We start from the raw sequence: 23,294 nt of genomic DNA, 5'->3' as shown, positions 1-23,294 counted from the left end.
GAACAGAGTTCTCCACTCCCATCTGCATCTGTGTACTACCCATTATGTATTGTGTATTTCAGAACAAGAAGAAGACAGGGTTTTCAATGCTTTCTCCACAATTAAATTGTAAATCTTTGAGGTGGTGGAAAGGCTGATAATAATGGTATTTTGCACACTGGACATTATATACATATACAGAAACCTGTATCCCAGGAATATGTATTATTTTTGTCAATTGACACTATAAAATTAAAATTAATGCTTCATATAAATTCTTTCCTTCTTTACATTCAATTTTTTCTATATCACATAATTTATTTCAAATACCCTGGAGAAAGTATGGATGACATCCTATAATTTGCTTACATCAATCATTTTTAAATATAGTAATTGATCATTTATCTTGTGTTTCTTTTTAGCAGTATTGGAGATTAATCTGAGGGCTTCAGGCTACTATGTTGCTTGATCTATACCTCTATCTCCCCATGCCATATACCTTTATTCTCAGTGGTATCTGAAAATTATTTTTATCTTGAAAAATTTCATAAATTTTAATCTGTTCTTTTGTTTTGTTTGAATAACTTGTGGATAATCAGGAATTTGGTATTTATATTATTTGGGTGATTTATATAATGTATTAGTTAGGTATTAGTTGATTACACCTCATGAAAGCTGGAAAATAATAACTTCTCCAACCTAAGTGGATGTTATTAAACAACATCTTCTCTTATGGCTTTCACATTGGAGTTTTAAACACTCTTGTTGATTCGAAAAGGCAGCCAGGTCCAAAACCACTACGAGTGGTAGGCAAAGATGACTAGTCACTCACATGTACTCTATACTCTCTAACTTTGGAAGATTTTGAATAGCTATCAAGACAATGTGCATGGGTTTGTATGGCCTCAATAACCAAGTGTGTGGTACCACCCCTTACAGCACTACTATTTGCATCCTTATGTGGATTTAGATTTGGGGTAGCAATATTTTATAAGACAACCAAGGTGTTGCCAATGGAACAAATAATCTGAGAGTCATTAAATTAACAAAGCATCTGGAGCTTTTCTTTTTTTCCAAATATTGTGTAGATCCAAGACTCAAATCATGGAAAGTAGGAAACTCTAAATCACGGGTGATCCCATGGCTTTTCATTTTTAATAAGTTCAGAGGCCATTTTGATGGTAGTTCTCCGAAACCCAACTCACCATAGCACTGAGCCTGGTACACACAGCTGCACCTGCCATCCATCATTGCTCTACACAAATACTCTGTGTCCCAGTGAGCTCACCAGTTCCCTTCCTAAAAATCACTTTGTCTTAATATCATAGCTTCATTCCAGTCACTCTTTGAAAACAAATTTAGAAACTGTCCTACATGCCTCCAAAGCCTGCCTCTGTTCTTATTTGTCAGGTTCAAGTCAACATTCTATGTTTACCATCAGGAGGGTGTAAGAGCATGTCACCAACATCACTTCCACAGTAAGGAGAGAGTATCAGGAGTCAAGGAGTCATTGCTTTGTCAAAAAACTGAGAAATTTCAACAAAACAACAGAGTGGAGCACAAGACACTCATGTTTAGGTTTACATGAGCTGTGACCTAAGTCACAGTAGTTAGTCTTTTTACTAGGGAACTAGGAGGGTCCTTTTCAGAACAAATCAAGAGTCACCCTCAGAGTGACAGACAAGTCTTTACTCACAGCAAAGTACATAAAACATGTGGGCTCCTGGGGTATCTTTCCAGGTTGTCCATCATGGGAGTATGTTTTTACTTCAGGCGGATCCTTCCTGTGAACTCCACTCAGGCTCTCATGGCCTCTCTTACTATCTTAGGGTACCAGGAGGAATACTGTTCATGTAATCATTCTACCCATGACTCCCAAATAATGGAGAACACTGGAATGTACCACATACATTGCTTGTTGTTGAGATGGTGGTCTGGCTAATTTTTCACAGGGTTGTATCAAACAAGGTTCCTTTTAAATCCATCTTCTTAGCATCTGGAAAAGATATTTTAAAACAGTGATACATGAACACAAAGATTAAAAAATAGGTTGCACCTGCCTGTACAACACAGAAAGCTATCATAGAAATGTCTTAACATGGATTTATCAGTGTAAGGTGGAAATGTCATCTGTCTAAGGAAGTGGGTAATATGGTGACATCAGTGGGTAGAAATATTTGCATAAGATCTTTCTTCCATTTCTATGTGGTGTTACTTACATGTTTATTTTAACTAATTACTTATGTGTATTCATTTATAATTGGGCTTGCAAAAATGTTCATTTTGATCCCACCAACTTTCAAAATGGTTAAAATATGATGAACACTTATTCTCACTTCATAATATCGGAGGCAGTAATAATGCTCTTATTTATGGTGAGTTTATTCTTCTACAAAATAAAATTACTATACTTCCAAACTACTACCGTTTTTATCATGATTTATATTGATATTTCTTCTCATCATTTATAGTTATTTCATTGTCTGAGCCTTGCAAAGCTTAGAATTATTTTCAAGATATTTTGCTCTAAACCCAGAAAGAAATTCTGCATTTCAAATATAAAAACATTTTTCAAATTCTGAATATCAAGAAGCACTTTGTCAGGTTTGTTGTGCATGGTTCCTGAGAATCCTTTCCCCTGCTAGTCCCTGGTGGTCCTCGCCTGCTTGTTCTGAGATACTTTTACCGGTCCTTGTCAACTACTGGTGGTGCTGAGAACACCCTGCTCTTCCTGAGACTTCCTGTGATTCCTGGCCACATCTACTGTACCTTTGTGCCCCTTGCTGGGTATGAGCACTGTGATAACCTTGTTGGTTTGTGTGCATCTACAGGGAGGCGTTTGTCTGGGCTCACACCACATGCATAACCTTGTTGGTCTGTGTGCATCTGCAGGGAGGCGTTTGTCTGGGCTCACACCACATGCAATCACAGTCCTTTGAGCACAATAACACTAAACACTGCTCTCAATAGTCACAGTACTCAGCTGTGGGAACACTTGGGTCTTGTCTTTGTCCCTGCATATGTGGACTCTGGACTATAATGTTGTGCCTATAGATACTGCTCCCCTTACCCCAGAGAAAACCAAACCACTTAAGGACATTACCTGGACAAAGTCAAACCCCAGGCACAGAGTATTAAGACAGTGAAAACATATAGGTAACAGAGGTAAGGCTCAGTATCAGGGAGGGGACAAATATCTTTCCCCAATTGCATGAGGAGATCCTTGACCTGGACACCTGGATATAGGAAGCAACCATAAGTCACTCAGGAACATCCTATATGATAATCATCCACATTTTGTTGTTTTTGTTCAATATTAGTTTTGTACTGAGGATAATTTTTGACATTTACAAAAGTTCTTACGATACACACCTCCATGATTCTCCTTTATTTTTCCTCCTTCCATTCCTGGAATAGTGCCAACGGGTCTCATTTTTCCATTTTCATAAACGAGTGTGTAATATTTCCACCACACTTACTCTTGTATACCCTTTCCTTATAAGTTCTACTTCTTGATCTCCATTTCTGAAAATAGACATGTATCTTTTTTAAACATAGCCCTACTGGGTGTTTCATTGTGACATTTGCATGTATATATGCATTATATCCTGAATCAGTTCTTCTACTCTATTTTTGTCTTTTCTACTTAATCCTCTTCTTATGCTAATATCAGTAGGTTTGAAAATTACATATTCATGTTTGTATAAAAAGTACATCATCAAGATGCACTTCCCATTGTAACATTTTTGAAACTCAGGCAGCACTCACCATTGAGAACAGGCTGCAGGAGAATAAAATGTAATTGGGAAATACATATTTCAGTAACATCTTTGAACTGAGGAATAAACAAAGACTGTCTACTTTCTTGACATCAAGGATGTATAGAATATGTGAACTATACATAAACTTACTATCAAATAATTTATTATTATATAAAAATCTTAAGTTTTCTTCAAGCACTGAGACTCTGACTTCTATTTATTCCAGTCTGTTGGATACTCTTGCACTTTGATGTTTTATTTGGTGCATTGAACTTTTCTTTCCAAATTCCAATTTTAATTTTTTCATAATTTCTAACTTCTTTCTATTTTTAGTTGCATTCACTGAAGTACAAATGGGTTTCATTGACACTATTTGGTAGATGGGTACAATAGGTTTGAACAATTTAAGACATATACACAATCTCTTCCTAATTTTACCTAGCTATTTATCTGCATTCTCTTTGTATTTATTCAGGTGTTTTTTCATGTCTCTTCGATTTAATTCATCATTCTCATAATCTTTCTTTTTTGAGGATTTCATCCACTTCAATATCAAGATAATTGTGGAATTGGTGACAATTTCAAAAGTCATTTTGCCTTGTTTTCCAATAATTCTAATGTTTATATTTTGGGATTTGCACATATGGTGCCAAGATTTGTGGCAGGGCTGTGCAGCTTCTCATCCTGATAAATTGGGCTTAGCACAGTCACCAAATATTTGCCTAACATGCTCAAGTCACAAAGTCTAGTCCCCAGCACTATTCAGAGAGGAGAAAATGTGCAAAATGAACTTCAATTGACTGACACAGAAATGACTACCAAAATATTAACTACTACTCCTCCAATAAAATTGGAGGCATTAAAGAGCAAGGGTAGTGTGAGATGAAGCAACATGATGGTATTAATAAGGGTAGAGACAGAATGGAAATAGGAGGAGCAACAGTAGTGAATGATACATGAAATATAGCAAAATAAGAGGGAAGTAGAAGTGGGGAAATTAATTCAAGGGGAACAAGAAAGAAAAGGTGATGAAGAAGACCCAACTATCAGTAAAATGAGAAAGGGAAAATAATATTTTTTACTTAAGTCCTGAAAGCAGAGAAAATGCTGCCAAAATCTATGGCAATAATGAAGTAATATAGAAGAGTGAAATGTAGAAAGAAAAACAAGATAAGAGAGAAATACGACATAACTGAAGAAATAAACAGAACAAAAATGAATGGAAGAAGAATGAGATGGGAAGTGACAATTGAAAATTAAATATGGAATCCCAAGTGTGGTAGCTTCTGTCTGCAGTCCCAGCACTATCTGAGGCAAGGGGACCACACACGCAGTACTGGGCACATGGGGAGAGCCCATTTCAAAAACATTACAATCAAATAAAAGAAAAAAGATAACACAAATTTTATAAAACAAGGGAGGACAAGACAGGATCAGGAAATAATAACTTAAATTGAATTATCATAGAGGGAAGTACAACAGCAAAAAAAAGAATTTAAAAATTGTGTAAATATAGAATAAAATTGAAACATAGATGAATATGTGAATGGATCACTCAGGTTTAAAATGACTTTATAGAAGATTATAAAATTAAATAAGATGAAACCAGGAAAACAGAAATATAATTAGTTATTTTAAATAAAGAAAAGATAGGAAAGCCTTCAAGGCATCCAATTTTACCAAACTTGAGAGATGCTTCCTAGTGCTTAGGCAACAAAGAATTCCACATAACCTGTCTGCCTAGACTGTGCAATATAGGTACATGAAATCAACACAGAAACAGTCGTAACATTTCTGTACATTAATAAATCTTCAGGAAAGAAAAGGCAAAGGAAATACATTTGTAATGACTACAAAACCGAAAAAAATAATCTAAGTGTACATTGAACAATGACAGCTTTATTACTCATTTATTTCATATTTTTTGGTAGTCATAGATTTGGCTTTATTTTCAACCTTTAATAACAAAACAAAATCTAGGGGTATGAACATGTTTTATTTTACTGTCCTGAGTGGTTGTAAGATACATAAGCCAATCACTAGAATTTGAGTACTATAGGAGTGACCTACAAGAGGTCATAGAATAGTGAGAATCAGACACAAGAAGTGGAGGGTCCTGCAGATCTGGGCAGAGCTTGTGTCTTGTATTGCTTGGTGGACACTGGCTTCTGGTTTGGGAAAAGAGAATTGTGCAGACAGCTGGTGAGGGAGACAGGACTTTGTCAACTAGAAGCCACACGAAAATAATAAAGTAGGTAAGTCATGTGATGTATATTTATCTACCATTCTAGAAACTTAACTTATGAAGGAAAATTAAAAAGAAAAAATCAATATCTCAGGAGAATCTTGGTTTCTTCTGATATTATAGTGGGAAGAATTTTCCCCTTAGAAACTTCTTTTACCTGAAGAGACTTAATCTGTGAAGGACAACCTCAGCCAGCACTGACATTTATACCCTGATTGGCCCTCAGTGCAGGTTGATGTCTTCACAGTAAACTTTGTCATTCAGAGAAGTGGTAACAGGGTGCTAGGGTTGTAATGCAGTCCACACTCCTCACTGGATCATTCCCAGAGTCACAAGTCAATAGCTAACCTGGCTGTGGAAGACTAGCCTTCTGTCCCCTGTGATGACCCATTCCAGGGAAACTTTTGACTTTTCCACTGGTACCCAGGTTCTAAGTGTAACTTGTCATTGTTGTCAGTGAGACTTCCATGAAATTCAACACAATGTGAGGTCCATGCTCTGCAGTCTTCAAGGACTGAATTTTCCCTTAATACCCAGAAAGCAGCATCCTTGGCTTCCATCACTGGAGGCTATTGTGGGGACTCCAGTCTGAAAGGGATCTTTATGTCTCAGTTTCCTCTGAGAATCCCAAGCACTGCACAGAACATCTTGTTTTTTTACATTTCTAGCATGTTTTTGAACCTACTCTTTGACATTACATGGTGTTTTGATGGTGACTATCATGCCAACCTCTGTCCAGGGCTTTTCTACTTCTACCATTTGGTTTTTCAGGGTTTAAATAATCACTATAAGTCTTTCTTTGTAGCGTTGCCACTAATATCTCTGCTCACTGTGCTTCATGATTAGCTAATCATTGTGGATATACTATTTAAATACGTGGATCAGTGAATATTCCACTTCTTGGTAAGAGCTACATGTGCATATTATGCTTGTGTCTGACCTCAGCCAGGTAGTTCCCACACATTCCTCTCCTCAACATCCACCATGTAACGGGCCAGAGCCTTATGGTTTTGTTATAGAGATAAATTAAAAACTGCTCAGGTCTTGAATGGGAATGCACCTAACCCTAATCCTGTCTGGGGCCTTGCAGATTCTCAGTGAAATGTCAGAACTCACTACAGCCTTCTGTGGCATCTTATTTCTCAGAAAACTCCTTTTCAGCTTTACTCTTTGCATAGTGTTTCTCTTCAGGGTGGGATAAACCAATGTCCCAGTACAGAATAGTAGGTCATGCAGTAATATAGCACCCAATTTATGTGTGTTTGTAATTGTGCTTTATTTTATAGACCACAGGCTGTAACTAAAAATGTCACATATTTCAGTAACAAAAGCAACATGTATGAATAACATACAACTGAAATATGAGATGGTAAGTTTTAAACAAATGAGCAGGTAGGACGTGTGTGACACGAAGTCAATAATAAAGACTTTCTGTCACTATGACTCACACCTAACACCAGAAGGTCTTTGGCACCTGGCTTCAAAGACTCCAGTGTGTGACCAGCAGACTGTTGATGTCAGCTGTTGGTGTGAGTGAGAGACTGTGAATTCAGTAAAGTGTGATTGGGGAAAAAGACCTCTTGTCATGGTCAAGGAACAAAACCGAGAGAAGATGCCAGGGCCTCACAGCCATTTTAAAGTCAGGACCCAATGACCCAAAGCATCTACTAGATCACATCTTTTATATTATCACATTTCCATACAGCCATGTTTGGAACCAATCCTCTAGCACAGGGGTCCTTGGGCAGACATGTAAGATACAAAAGATGGTATAGAGTAAGGTTAATATGAAAATTTAAATCAAAAGACAAATTTCTTAACCAAATTCAATGCTGATTAAAGTCAATAAACCTTCATTGAATAAGGAGGGTCTTACAAATAAATAAGTCTTTGGAAAAACACAAGTGTAAAATAAAATCAAAATGAAAAAGGCCAAGCACTGGTTCCAGTTATTTGTGGAGGCTGAAATGAGAAAGATCAAGATTCCAGACTAGTTTAATAAAAAGTGCTTGTGTGAGCCCCATCTCAATGAAAAAAGCGGGTGTGCACCTGTTATCCAAGCTATGGCAGAAAGTGTGAAATAGGAGGGTCAGATCCAGACCAGGGTGGAATAAATACAAGACCCTATCTCCAACATAACCTGATCAAAAAGGGCTGGAGCCATGACTCAGGTGGTAGGGAGTCTGCCTAGAAAGCATGAAGTCCAGAGTTCTCAACCACTGGGACCAGAATATAGTAATCAACTATCCTACATGTTTCATGTACCCACAATTATTATAGGCCTCCACAGACCATCTTAGGATCAAAATCACAAAAGATTCTCTGCCTCTTCAGTGTGTGAAATCAAGACATGCATCAATATAGAGAAAATGGGTTATCTGGCTGAATCCAGGTGCATCTATAAAATCCCATTTATAGAAAAGTGCCTCAGGAGAGTGTACAACATTTACGATGATTTACTCACATATCACTGGACAGGTGTGCCAGGTTTGCTTAGTGCACAGGGATATGTATAATTTGGAAAACTGAATGGCCTGAAAATCATCTGAAATGGAGATCCCAGATGCTTGGCTGTCAGGTAACCTCTTGTACTGGGTTGAGGTTGGGATTCACCACACTGCCATCTCACTCATGGACCACTGTCTTCACACACTCCTCCATGGTCTTGATGACCATGGTGCCCTGCAGGTTGGAGTATCCAGACATTCTCTGACCTGAGTGGTGTGAGCTGTGAGAAGTACCCTGTGGTCATCAACTGTTTGGGCCCCACATGAGGCAGGGAAGGAATGGGAGTCTTTTTCATCTGTACCTGAGTTCTGCACTCACCTTTAATCCTTCTCCTTTCAGGGGTCTCAGTGATGAATAGAAAAGAGGAAATATTGACCATCAAGAGCTTCTGTGTGCATGGGGAGTAGGAGGTATAGTCCCTCATGGATCATACGGTCCTGAGGGGCAGAGAGAAGGGGGCTCAGACTGACAATCTGAGATAATTTTTCACCTGTCTGTGGGAAGTTACACAGGTAGGTTCATTGTGGTCCTGGACGGTACTGGTGACTGGTCCCATCTCATCTACAAAGAAGGAATGTCACTTCTTTACTGCCACAGGGAGGATATGAGAGAGCAGAAAATCATAAGGAAAGTGACATCACCTGGGGATATATGAGATCTAGGAGAAGAAAGAAAACCACCTAGATGAAAGAAAGTCCTTGACCAGTACCACCTGCACCTGCTGTTGGACTTAGAACAGGTTTGATTGAATATGCAGTGATTCTTGCAGCCCAGACCTAATGTTCCTTGCATGGAGGTTTGTGTCAGGTCTCACACTGAAGTCCCCTCACTGTGCTTCTTGCACAGTAATACACAGCTGTGTCCTCTGTGGTGACAGAGCTCAGCTGCATGGAGAACTCATTCTTGGATGGGTCTCTGGAGATGGAGGTGCGGCTCTTAAGGGATGTGCTGTAGTAAGTGTTACCATTATAATATATTTCCCCCATCCACTCCAGCCCCTTCCCTGTGGGCTGACGGATCCAGGCCCAACAGTAATTAGTGGTAATGGAGTAACCAAACACAGCACAGGTGAGGGGCCGGATCTGATTGGGCTTAACCAGGCTAGGTCCTGACTCCTTGTCCTGGGACAAGACACCTGGAAACAAGGAGAAATATTCAATACAGTTACTTGTAACCACAATCTCCCCATGGACTCACATGTGACTCTAGGGACACTCACATTTGTGCACTGGAGAAGACCCAGCAGTCGCATGTTCTAGACTGCACCTGATCAACCATAACTGCAGTTGTCTCTGAGTGCCACCATGGATGGCCCTGGGAACCTGAATCTGAGGGAAGCCATTCTGTAGGAGGCACTGTATAAGCAAGTGCCTGAGTGATTTGCTCTGAAAGGAAAGCCTTTCAATTAAGTTCACATTTCAATTAACCTGAATATGTTTTGGTGATGCTGACAGTCCTTGAAATGACCTCCAGACACACCATTTTCTGTGGTCCCTGTGCAAACTCTTTGGCTTCTTTCCAACGTCATTAATCACTTAAACAACTCCAAAATTCTTGACCTGACATTTACATCTACTCTTTTTCAGCAATACTGCATGTTTTTCAGTCTTTCAATTCTCATCTATGCTGTGTACTTCCCCTGTAAATATGGCTGAAATTAAACAGAATGTGGGAAGAGTGTGTCATTAATGAAGTATTTCCCTGGAATTTCCTCTGCAGGGTAAACCGGGTCTTTCCATTTCAATGTACTCCCCTACAAAATCTTAGGACAAGTTTATTGTCTCAGATATTTATGTGAGTAATGGAATGCAGAAGAATGCAGTAAACACTTGTGTTAGTCACTTAAAGCCATAATGGTAAAATGATTTATTGAGAATTGTGTCTGAAGTCAAGAACTCACCTTTCCAGTTACCATTGTCAGGCTCCCAACTCATATGTGCCCCTTACTCAATCATGGACAAGCTTATCCCTAGAAGTTGAGAAAGTTGTAAAGATTCAATGTATACTGAGTATAGAACTGGTACACATTGAATCTGCTTCATCATCTCGAGAATCATATTAGTGATCCTTGGATTTAGTAATTCTTCTCTATTACAAGAAATCGTGATGCGTGAGTTTCTGTAATTACTCATGGTTTCCTATCCTTAAAGCTTGTCTTATTCCATATCCAGGAGTTTAATAAATGCAAATGATATAGAGAATTGTGTTCTTCTGTTGTGTGTATGTGAGAGCATGGAGTGAACAGCAAGCCGTCAGGGACCTTTCTAGTCAAGACACGAGGCACCCTTTATCCTGTACCTCTATAAACAGAACTGAGAATCTCACTTCATAACTCGCAAGGGACCTGTGATGTACAGTTAGAGAAGCAAATGGAAGACAGAGCTGGAAGACCATTTGGTGGAGTTGTGGGAAAAATCCAGAAACTGACAGGAAAGGACATATCCTTCTCCTCTTCCTGAGGCACAGAGGACGGAGCAGTCCTAAGCCCCAGCCTAGGATCTTGTTCAGGAGGTACCTGAGTCTGTGTCACTACGGTGTCCAGGCAAAGTAATATGTGGTTGTAACTGCAGGCTCCCTGTTGGTCAATGCGAGGAACATGTGGCTATTGGAGCTGTCCTTGGAGATAGGGAGCCAACTTTTCAGAGCTGGGCTGTAGTACTTATCATCATCCCACCAAATATTTGCCAGCCACTGCTGGACTTCCCTGGGTTCTGACAGATCCAATACACACCAACTACAGAAGTGTTCAGAGTGAAGCCTGAGAAGGAGAATATCAGCCTGAGACCTGGGAGGGTGGCACCAGTCCAGGGCCAGATTCCTTCAGGGTGACCTGACACAGGACCCCTATGGAGGAAAACAAGAAGAAGGTGAGTTAGGCTCAGGTAAGGATAGGAGACTTTAACCTCTGAGGGAGTCTTGCAGAGCACACACAGGCAGTCATAGTCAGTAGCAGGAAGATGGAACAGAGCCTGTCCAAGGTGTCACAGTAGTCATGACCCAGGATTGGTGCTGTGTTTTTCAAACCATTAGTGTGTGGAGCTTGGGAGATTTTCATTCCCATCAGATTGCTCCCTGACCTAGATGGGGGGACTCAGATCTCAAAATTCAGGAAGGGAGCAGGACTAGGATGAGCAGTACTGGTGGCCTCAGGAGAGGGTTCCATGTGTGCTCCCCATTGTGTGACCCCCTAGGTCATCTACACCTATAGGACCAGAGTTCTGAGCATGCAATATATCTGAGGAGCTCTGTGGTTTGGGGACAGTGAGGTTCAGAGGTCCTCATAGAGCTTACAGTGTCCTCACCTTAACCATCCTCTATAAACCCTGACTGTGTCATTACTGCATACGGGAAGAGAGAAGAGAACAAGATATGGTGTCCTGCTGCCTTCAAGACCTGAGGGACATATGTCTGGGGCCAGCAGCAGGCTGCTCCTGAGTTACCTTTCCTCAGGACAGGCATGGATAACATAGTAGAGGGATGGTCTCGAATCATTTTCTCTTATTATGCACACAGGTACATGCACATCAGTGTCTGCATGTCTGTCTTTGTCCTAAATTCACTGTTCACAATAACCACTCTTGCTCCTGTGCCATCACACTGAGAACACAGAGGACAGCACTCGTGACTTCCCTCTGCCCAGCCAATGGTATTGGAGAGAAATGGGCACCTGAGTGGACTCAAGAGCACAGCTGGCTGACAACAAGGCCTTGGAGACTTCCTCCAGGACAGGATTCCTCATTACTCCATAAAGGAATCTGGAAAATGGATAAATCCCAGACAATACAGAGGAATGTATCACCTTAGAATGGCCATTCAGAACTCTTTAACCTTAGTCTGTTTGATGTAAAAACAGTGCCATTTTCCCACTTTTCATTTGATCTTATAACCGGCACCCTGGCCTGTCAAAATATGAATATTCATTATCATGTTTTGGTAATCATAAAATCACCCATATTTATAGAAATCTCAACTTGTGAAGCCTGAAACGTGATTCTCCTCTTAGAATCCCAAGTTCCCTTTTGGTGGTGTACATTTTTGGTGATAAAACTTCCCAAATTCCTTATTTTGTCTCATATATGAATTCTTCCTCTGCCAATAACAAGAACCTGGAGATACTAGATAGAGCTCTCTCTGCTGTCTCTATCTCTGAGATAACCTAGCCATCACCTCTGCCTAAAATTTCATTGTCAGAGTCCCAAATTGTCAATATAGACAAATGACATTGCACCATGTTACTCAGCTTCTTCTTAGCAATTTGATTAGAAAGTGAAGACAACCCACAGACTGTGAAGAAATAATCACAAACCATGCTCCTCATTAGGAGCAGTTGTCAAATATATTAAGCACTGAATGAATTAAATTACAGGAATTAAACCTTATTAATGAATGGGAAAGCAACTGGAGTTTACATTTTTTGCTGACTTTAAAATGTTTATTCTTTAAAAAATTAGTTACTTTTTATACAGCTATACAAATTTTGTAATGTTTCTTTGGCAATGGAATATAATGGAATTTTACGACTATTAAAAAAGTTACCTTTGCCTAAGAAACAGCATTTACTGTGTGTACATAGTTGACTGACAAAATTCTCTACCATCCAGCACCCTAATTAATTGACGAAATAAGCTACCTCATATTATAGCATTTCCAAAAAGAAAGAAACACACACACACACACACACACACACACACACACACGCACACACAACCTTCTGTGGCTCAAAACACAGTATCACAATCCTATTTGCAGGCAACTTGCCAAATACAATTTAGTGATAAGAAAAATCCTTTCAGTGATGAAAAATACTTAAGAAGTCCCACTGAAGTACAGCTTTAGTTTAACTCTACATAAGAAATTACGTAACTATCTGCTATTCCAAATATATTTAATGCTCATTCATTAAGATAAGCCTCCCCCCCCAAAAAGAAACTGCATTGTATCTCTGAAATTAAGCAGAAAATAAACAAAACCCAGTGCTGGTGACAAATACATACAGCAAAGTCACTTCTTCATTCTTCACAAAGACTGAAACCAATTTGCAGGACCAGGAAGAGTGAGAAATTCACCTATTTTCAAAGACTTGTCTGGAGACTATGCAGCAACTTTGTTGTCTTTCTTTCAGAAAGCAGTACGACCAGTCCAGACCTTTTAGGGCCCAAAAGCTGTGGTTTTCCTGAATTCAAAATCTGCAAACTCCCTGCCCCCGTGACTTCCTCGAAATCCTCCTCAAGGGGCAGTGAAGGCCCCTCCTCTGCCACTGCCCTCCTCTGCTGCCACGGAAACCAAGACCTCCTCTGCCTCTGTAGCCACCATGCCCACGACTTGGACAGAGTGGGATGCCAAATGTTTCTGAGTTTAACCTTCTTTCTTCAGCCCAGGTCGGTCTTCTTTCTCTGTTATCATCACAAGAGATATTATCAAAGAAGGACTTAGTTTTGTCATAGTAGCAGTTGGGCCCCAGGGGATCTTCTTCATTGGCATTTCCTTCACTGTTTTGGGTCTCGACTCCTGAGTCTCCTTTATCTTCACCATTGACAGGCCTCTCCTGCTTCTCAAGTTTATCTTCTTTTAATTTAAGTTTATTATGAAACTCTCTGTCGAGCTCCTCATTGTTAAATTGTGCATTTGCACTTTCAAAGTCAAAGTCTTTCTCAAATTTCATAGGGCCATCTTGCCAAATACCAAATCTTCCCCTGCCACCTCGATGACCCCCACGCCCTCTCCTTGGAGCTGAAGGAGCACCTGGAACTACATGTCTCTTGCTATCATTTCTGAGTTGCTCATTTACTGGCCTTGGAACTTTGTGCACTTCAGCTTGCCTGTGCTCCTGATTCTCTATTGCTTTCTGGCTGGTGGATGGCAAAGGCCTGGTTAACACAGGGCTCCTTCTCCCAACAGGATCTAGGGTCGGTAAGTGGGCTGAGGCGGTCTGAGCTGCTTGTTCCGTGGTTGGACTTTTTCTCAAAGTGTCTAATTGAGGGCTTGAACGACCTTGAGATAACTGTGTCTTTATAGATTTTGTGTCCTGTGTAAAGGCAGAACCAACCACACTGTGTTGGGATAAGGCACCACTGTTTGATATTTCTGTTCCAAAGGAGGTTGAAGGAGCTTCCAGCAACACCAACTGTACCAAACTGCTGCCCAACTAACGTGCTGGGGCTGAACTGGCTGTATGTCAGCATCCTGCCAAAGGGGCCATAGGATCCCACAGACTGGAATGAAGATGATGAGGACCCTAGTGAAGACTGCACGATGGCGGGGTCCTGGGGCAGGGAGCACTGCCGTTTCGGTGGCTCACAGTGACATCTTTAATGTCACTGCCACTTTTACATTCACAAAACTTACACGAATAATCCTTAAATTATCTAACTGTCAAGGAAATACAAATTAAAAATACATTTAGATATCTGCTCACATCTATTATTATAAAAATATGACAGGTAACAAGAGCCGGTGAGAAAGCAGTCATAAGGCAACCCAGATACACGGTTGATTAGGATGTCAGTAAAAACTGTCATTGTGAAAACTCAGTGGAGTTTCTTCAGGAAATAAAAACTAGACTCCCCATAACTCCACCTATCCATTAACAGGCACAGGTCCTTGGGTAGGAAATCATTTTGTCAAAGGTTTATCTGCATTTCCATGTTTAATCTCTGTGGCATTATTCAAATGAGCCAACACATATCTAAGTGTTTGTGAAAAAAAAAGAAATGGATAAAAAAGTTATTGGTTTAAAAATAAAATGTTATTCTGTGTTGGGAATTCGGACGTGCAATCAGTTAGACAGGTGAATTGATCTGAGGCCATTATACTAAAAGCAATTATCAAAGCACATGTAATGTATGGTCTCATGTATATGTGGAGTCCAAAAATCACAAAAGTGCAGTGATTTACAGAGTTGTGCTGTGGAGGAAAAAAAGGGAAATGTTAGGGGAATGGTGCAGTGTCTCATACAGACAGTGACATTGATTTCATAGTGCAGACCTGTATTTTAAAATTCCTCACAGAATATGCGGTAGATGCTCTAACCAGGAACAATGACTAGGTAAGGAAGGTGTTGAAGAATTTATTAATAAGCCTGAAATTATCATTCCACACTGCATACTTATATCAAAACATGTCATCATATCTAATAAATGTATTAATTATTATTTTCCTATTGAACATTTTAAATAGCCAAATGGCAATCACTGGCAATTCTATAAAGAGAAAATTCACTGCTGGTCTGGGTTGCACCTGCTTTTGATTGTAGTTCACGGTGATCAATAAGTATATAAATAAATTCATCTCATTAAACTCATGCAGGTATCAGACTGCCAATTTTTGTCAGCACATGGGGATTCATCCAACATATCCTACCACAGCAACTGATCTTTAATACTGCTGTCTTCATCTCTATCCCATCCACCTGCAATGGAGTCCCACTGTATGATAGCACTTCCCCTATTCATACGACCTGAAGGAAGGCACTTCCTTAACTGACTTTGTACTACTCAGTTAAGCACAAGTCCTGGAAAATGAGACTAGGTGGAAAAGCCATATTACAGGGACTGACCCTGGAGGTCCTGTGCTAGCCCTCAAGGACTCAGTCAGTGGTCTCTGATGTCCTTCTCTCCCCAGTCAGTGTAATCACCTTGTCTTTCAGTTGGGTCACATTGCTTATTCAGTGCTGAGTGTCCCATTCTAGAGTCACTACCGAAATGCTGAAAAATATATTTCATGTAAGAGAGTGGAATAATGGTCACTAGAAAATGGAAAATTAGAACCAGTAGGATAAAGTAGGTTTAGGTAACAAGGACAAAATGCCGTTAGGAAGAACTATTCCTAGTGTTCTGTAGTGGAGTAGAGTGAATGAAGTGTACAAAGTATACATGATTCAAAAAATGGAGTATAACAGTGTGTATGTTCTCAAGATGAATTAATGATGTTTGTGAAAACGGATATGCTATGTGCTTGAATTTTTTCCATGACATCTCAAATACATCTACCAAATTATACTCATTCTCTGAAGTATTATATGTCAATTAAAAATGTAAACAATGAGGCTATGGTTAATCTCAGTATTTCAGCATATTCATAGAAAGCAGCAGGCTCTGTGTTGAAACTCTAAAGTGTAAAAATTAGTAAATAAAATCCATTTTATGAGTGTGTCTCAGGAGATATTCTATCATCCCCAAAAATGTTGGTAATGCAAACTCAATTACATTTCAAAGATAGCTATATATAACACACTAATCTAGTCAAGTCATATAAAATATAATTGAATTTCTATTTCAATAAATCTAAAATAAATAAGAAAGTACAAAGTTCAATAATCATAAAAATCAGTCTTATATAAGCCATTGAGACTCTCAGAAAATAGTGACTTCACTGTTAATGGTGAGAGATTAAAGCATCCATCCAGGATCAGGAACCATAGGAGCACAACTGCCAGCACCAGTTTTAAAGATTTTCTATCTGGCAAAGGAAGCAAAAATTAGTCTTGGGAGAAAATCCTCTTTGTACATGCATTATCAGAGCTCATTAAAATAATAAAGTACAAAGTCTGTAATAATTACCTAACTATATGTGAAAGTTGAACAAATACATAACAAAGTAAAACATTTATATATAATCTGAAGTAAATAAATGTTAAAAAAAATACCAGTTACAGAAGTTTCAACTATGTCAAAAATGCAGGAAGGAATCTCATGTCTTTTGAAATATGTAAGTATTATTAAGAGACAGAGTAGGGCAGAAGATTTTTTAAAATTAAGTATCACACCTGAGAACACGGAAGAGGCCCTAAGTACAAGCACTTGTTCAGCAAAAAGAAAAAAAATCAATATCACAAAGTGTCACAACATCCTGTTTTGATGAAAAAATATTGTCAGAGCAGTCAGTTTTCAAAATACATTTTAGAAATTGCTAAAGCCGACTTAGTTTTATGCAAAAACACAAGCGTACCTGAGGACTAAGGTGGAATTTAAAAACTAAATGCTAATGCACATCTATGACCAGACCACAGTTCAACATCAAGGACACCATGTGGATTGATGATGACTCTAAACACTGGACCACAGGGCTACTACTTGTGATCCTTAGGAACTGAACCACAGTGTGGTTCATCCAACCCACATGTTCATAGCAGCCATGTATCCTAGGACTTCTAGCCATGAGTGACATCACAGCAAGATGGAGTCAGAATCAACATCAGCACAGCCTGTCTCAGCTATGTCAGAACTGCTGTGTCTGAAGTTTGACACAATCAGAGCTGACCTCCAGGCTTCCAATGTCTGTGTGTCTGCCTGAACTCCACAACATGGGTCTTACCAAGGTGCCCATTCTCTCCTAGTATACCACTCAGTTCTCTACTGTCCACATCCCAAGTGACCCTGAATTACTGGAGGGCACCTCTGTCTGCACTACAAAAGATGGAAATTCACTCAAGTGTGATGCAAGAAACGAATCACATTTGAGGTTGTGAGACAAGAGAAGGCTCCAGAATAACTATACATGTTGGCATAGGAGGTGCTGTTTGGGTGTAAATCTCAAATTCTGAGAACAACCATGGATGCCTCCTTCTGCACCTGGTTCTGGAACTGACCTTGTGCTCTGTGTGTGCTGAGCACCCTTTGCTGGTCCTGAGAGCCCAGAAGGGGATTAGTGTTTGGGCTCACATTGAAGTTCCCTCACTGGGTTGCTAGCACAGTAATACGTGGCCCTGTCCTCTGCAGTCACAGAGCTCAACTGCAGGGAGAAATGGTTTTTGATGTGTCTCTGGAGATGAAGGTGCAGCTCTTGAGGGATAGGCTGTAGTATGTGCTTCCATCATAACCACTGTACCCCATCCAATCCAAGCCTTTTCCTGAGGGGATCAATGATCCAGTTCTAGCAGTAATTACTTGTAATGGAGTAGCTAGAGACAGCTCTAGTGAGGGGCAGTGTTTGTAAGGGTTTCAGCAGGCCAGTTTCCAACTCCAGCAACTTTACCTTGGACAGGATACCTGGGGACAAAGAGAATTATCCCTGTTGGTCAGCTGTAGTCACAACCTCCCCATGTACCCATGTGTGACACTGGGTACACTCACCTTGGAGAGTTGTCACCAGGCACAAGAGAAGACCCAAGTCTCATCTTGTAGAACATAGTCCTGCTATCCCAGAGACCTCAGTCCTGTGTGAGGAAAGAGCTGTGAGTACCCACAGCCCAAAATCGAAATTTAACATACAGAATTACTATTAATTTGAAATTGAGGGGTCCTCTTCCTATGCATGTGCAGAGACTGAGGTCAGGCTTCCTGTGGTACTTCTGTGTCCTGTGAGTCACATCTATACTTGGAGTGAATTGGTGATAATATCTGTGATAAGGGAGCATCTGGTTTGACAGTGAGCTGGAAGCTTGTCAAAGAAATCCCCATTTTTCTGAGTCAATAGCTACCATGCTCCAAGCCCCTTCTCACTTCCTTGTCACATTGAATTCCGACACATACTCAGGCTCTGTTTCTGCTTCCTCCTGGGTGATTTGAGCACAGTGCCTCTTCTCTCTCCCTGTCCTTGCATCTATAGTTTGGCTCAGTTCTCTGCATGTATTGCTATACTGTCATGATGCTATTGCTACAAAAGTTCTGGTTCTTCCTTAAACTCTCTGACAACCTGTCATCCAAAATGCACAAGTATCCATCAGTGCCAACAGGGACTGGATAAAATGCTGTCACTCCTGTGCTTTGCACAAAGTTGATTTGCACAAAGTTGCACAAGCAAATAGGGACAAGAAAGTCAATCTGCTTTAAATGTCCCAATCCAATTGACCACTGTTCATATAGTATGGGATCATGGTCAATTTTACAAAGAGCCTCCACTCTAGATCTTTATATGAAAACAATGAACTAAAAACGCTCGTCTTATAGATCTTGAACTTTGAAAACCACTCATAATTGATACTATTCATAGAGCAACAATATCCTTAGCACTCAACATTGACACTTATTTGCCAATCATATTGTAGACCTATTCATCTCCAAATAAATCTTAGAACATTGCCCCCAGATCCCTGGGGTCTGAATATTCTCTTATCCTTCAGACAACAGGTTGCCATGACATAATTTACTATTAAGAAAATAGATGGAGAGCTGAAAGAACACATTCTCTCCCAAGGGAAAGAGTGAGTTCAGAGCCAATCACTCTATATCTTGAATACAAGAATTCGTCCCAACACACATATGTGGACAAGTTGTTAACTGTTTGATTCAGATGACTTCTGAATCACTCATTGTGGACATGGTAGATGTGTGTGTGTGTGTGTATATATATATATATATATATATATATATATATATATATATGTATAAAGTGTACATAAGTTCATGGATACCTATATTAAATATTGCATTTGAAAAATAAATACGCAATTCATATTAAATGAAACATACATACTTTCATGCTATATAATATATAATATAGTATACATCTATAATATCTATCTATTTATCTAACTATCTAAGACCTGAGATCTTGGCCCAGGAACATCCCCATCTAGGCATGTCATACCTTTTAAGAGGTCCCTTATGACACTGGTTGATGACTATAATAAATCTGTGATTAATCTGTGAGGCTGTTTCATCTATCTTGGTATCCAGTAAGAAAATTATGCATGTTATGCCTCTTGGTAGTCATTCATCAATGACTGTGAGAGGAGGTGTGAGAAATCCAAAGGTCCATCACTCAATGGTGAAAGTGCAATGCCTGCTAACCTCCAGAATTATCCTGTGGATAGGATGGGGCTGCCTCCTACAGGGTCTACAGAGGTGTTTCTTAGGACTAAAACTTTCACTTTCCCTGACCTGCAGCCCAAAACTAATAGTTTTACTAAGAACAAGTCCTAATAATACTCCTGAATATCATCTAGGTCGCCAATACAGCTGTCTGATATCTACCCAACATGAGGATATTAACAGAAGTGGGGAGGTAATGGAAAAGAATTGTTCTCATTCTGGTAATATTGTATGGAGGTCACTCATACCTTTGACTGTGATGTATGCAAACTCCTCCAATATTGACCATTGATCAAGGAAAGTTTGTGTCTCACAGCAGCTGTCTCCCAAGGGTAGAGTCTAGGATGGAGCCTCTTTCCTTATAAGAACCCCAAAATGCTACCTCTATGCTGGGCATCCCAGTGAAGTCAGGAGTTATGAAGAAACTACTCCAAAAGTGATCCTATTCAATCCAATACAGGTATCCATGGGTCATCTCCTGCCCTACCACTTAATCTGTATCAGTTCATGTATTCTCTGAAACATCCCTGAACCATGCTAATGCTTCCTCATTTGACTACTGCAACTTTCTGAAAAGTGATTTTAAGAGTCATGTCAAGAAACTGGGGATGAAGTGGTGTAGAGAGGAAGTTAATCCTGGCCCTCTAGCCCAGAGCACATATCAGCACTTGACTGCAGCATTCGACAGATGTACAAACCAAATTATATTAACCAGTATTTTTGTGCCTTATAGTTCTCACTTAGTAAAACCAAAAATTATAGTACTAAGAGGAAGTCCTCACAATAAAGTTGTTTGTGCAAATTGGTTCTGATAAAGGAAAACAAAATGATACATCACAGGTGTCATCATTATAATTGCTTATTATAAATTAATTATAATACTGTCAATTATTTAATCTCTGTACTGATGGAAATTTCTTTTATAGTGCTAGGAAATAAATTATATAGCTTGCAAAAATTTGGGTATTATTCATCAAGAGAAAGCACAGAAATTATGAAGAACATATCTGGGAAATGTGAAAAGCATATTAGAAGACAAATGAAGCCCAACTCTGAGACATGATGAGAGTAATATCTGCAGAAGAAAATGTGTTGGATGCACACAAATCTTAAAAAAAATTCTGTTCACCAAATAGTATGCACATAAAAACAGTATGTCAATGCAATGTTATTGTGCTCAGGTAATAACATGGTGCAGTAATTCACAAACTCAATAATCCAGTTAACCTAGTTTTTAGACTCTCAGGTGGAACAGATTCTGTTGGAAACTGGATTGAAGGTAGCACTTGTGCCACTGTAGAGAGCATAGGTGATCTACGTCCATGCTATTGAGATCCACGGAACGCCACCTTGAAGATTCAGTTGATTTGGAAGAAGGAATGTCTAAGTAGAAAAGCATTCCTGATCTTCCATGAGGATGATTGGCTCCTTGGTACAAGATCACAGAGAGACTCAGAAACAAGGGAAAGAAGAGGAAGAAGATTTGGGAAATTCCCATCTGGCATAGAGATAAGCAAAATCTGACTGTTAGGAAGAAGTCAGCGGTGTGCCCAGGACTGCTTACTAGATTCTGGCCTAGATAAAGCATTCCCTGCTTCTGGATTGTAGCACACAGGCCTTGAGAGAATCTCCATGTCTTGGAGGACACCCCTGCCATCACAGCCCATGGGCCTAGAAAGGCAATTTGTTTCAGAATGTACATGACAGACACAGAAACAAATGTCACACGTGTTCTCCAGTGACTTTGGATGAATGTTACCCCATGGAAGTTCTGGGTGGAATTTCCCAGCCTTCCTTATCTCTGCTTCATGTTGAAACCATAGACAATCACTGACAGCATGAAGTATAGGCAGACATTGCTGCTTCCAGGAAAGACTTCAATATTGCTTGTGACTGTGACTTTGAGATCTGTCAATATGGCACTGTTTAATCTGAAAAAACACAGCATGCCACAAAAATGTGCTCCTAATTCAGGGACCTGATCTGTCAGCTCATCCCTGGAAACATTCCACAGCTGATCATGATTCCTTTCCTCAATTTCTCACCTCTAAATACATAACCCACAGTCAGAGTTTGACTGCAGCAAGTGTTCCCTGTCACTGTCTCAGTATAGTGGAAGCAGGTTCTCCCTCAGGGTTTTTGACACCCTCAGGATGTGGTTTTCACACTCTGTCTTGCACAGTAATACAAGGCTGTGTCCCCAGCTTTCAGGCTGCTGATCTGCAGATATGTGGTGCTGACAGAGGCATCCATGGAGATGACAAACAGACCTTTGAAGCCCCCAGCATAGCCTGTATTGCCATTTTCAGTGTTGATCCACCCTATGTTCTGAAAGCCTTTTCCTGTCTCCTGCTTTACCCAGTATATTCCATAGCTGGTGAAGGTGTATCCAGAAGCCTTGCAGGTGACCTTCACTGTTTCTCCAGGCCTCTTCAGCTCAGCCCAAGACTGTGTCAGCTGTATCTTGGAGTGGGTTTCTGTGGAGAGGACACAGGGAAGTCAGAGACCTTCCCTGACAGAGCTGGCTCTATCTGCTTTGGATCTCTGGGTCCTGTATCCTACCTTGGGCAGCTGCCAGAAGGAAGAGAAGCCTCCACACCCACTCCATGCTCTGGGATTTGGACTGAGTTGTCAGTGAGACTGATGGGCAGAGGAGGCCGTTGTTGGATGTGGAACAGAATCCTCAGCTTTCTACTCTGTGGGCCCCTGGAGATTTGCATATGGATCAGCCCTTAACACCTGATGGCTAATCAAGGCATGGACAAACTGTCAAGCTGGAGCACCCCTGCACCTGGTGGCTGTGCTGTGCCCTCCATTGTCTGGTGCCTGATCCTCTTACTAAAGGTCCCTGTCTGAAATTTGGCCTGGTCCTTGGCAGGGTCTGCACACCAACCTTCCCCCTCACTTACCCCTCATGGTGTCATGGCTCCTTCCTTCAACTTTGTAGTTGAAATGGTTTAAATCTCTGCTCACACCTCATTCTGTCACCTAACAATTGCCTCCCTGGTGACTGTGACTAGGCTCATGAATCTACCCTGACTAACCACGTAC

General features: G+C 40.2%; 1 pseudogene and 1 gene segment (V, D, J or C); both read right to left on the bottom strand.

Moving 5' to 3' along the window:
- Window positions 1-12,991: 12,991 nt before the first annotated feature.
- LOC109702347 (protein LSM14 homolog A pseudogene) lies at window positions 12,992-18,619 on the bottom strand (annotated as a pseudogene).
- A 3,772-nt stretch (window positions 18,620-22,391) lies between these two features.
- Window positions 22,392-22,851, bottom strand: LOC109702348 (immunoglobulin heavy variable 7-4-1-like). The segment is given in 2 exon segments: window positions 22,392-22,720; window positions 22,806-22,851. Coding segments are annotated over 2 exon segments (375 nt in total).
- Window positions 22,852-23,294: the final 443 nt, after the last annotated feature.

The sequence above is a fragment of the Castor canadensis genome, chromosome 2, assembly GCF_047511655.1.
Source record: "Castor canadensis chromosome 2, mCasCan1.hap1v2, whole genome shotgun sequence".
In the NCBI taxonomy this organism is placed as follows: Eukaryota; Metazoa; Chordata; class Mammalia; order Rodentia; family Castoridae; genus Castor; species Castor canadensis.
This window is presented reverse-complemented; position numbering and strand designations above follow the sequence as displayed.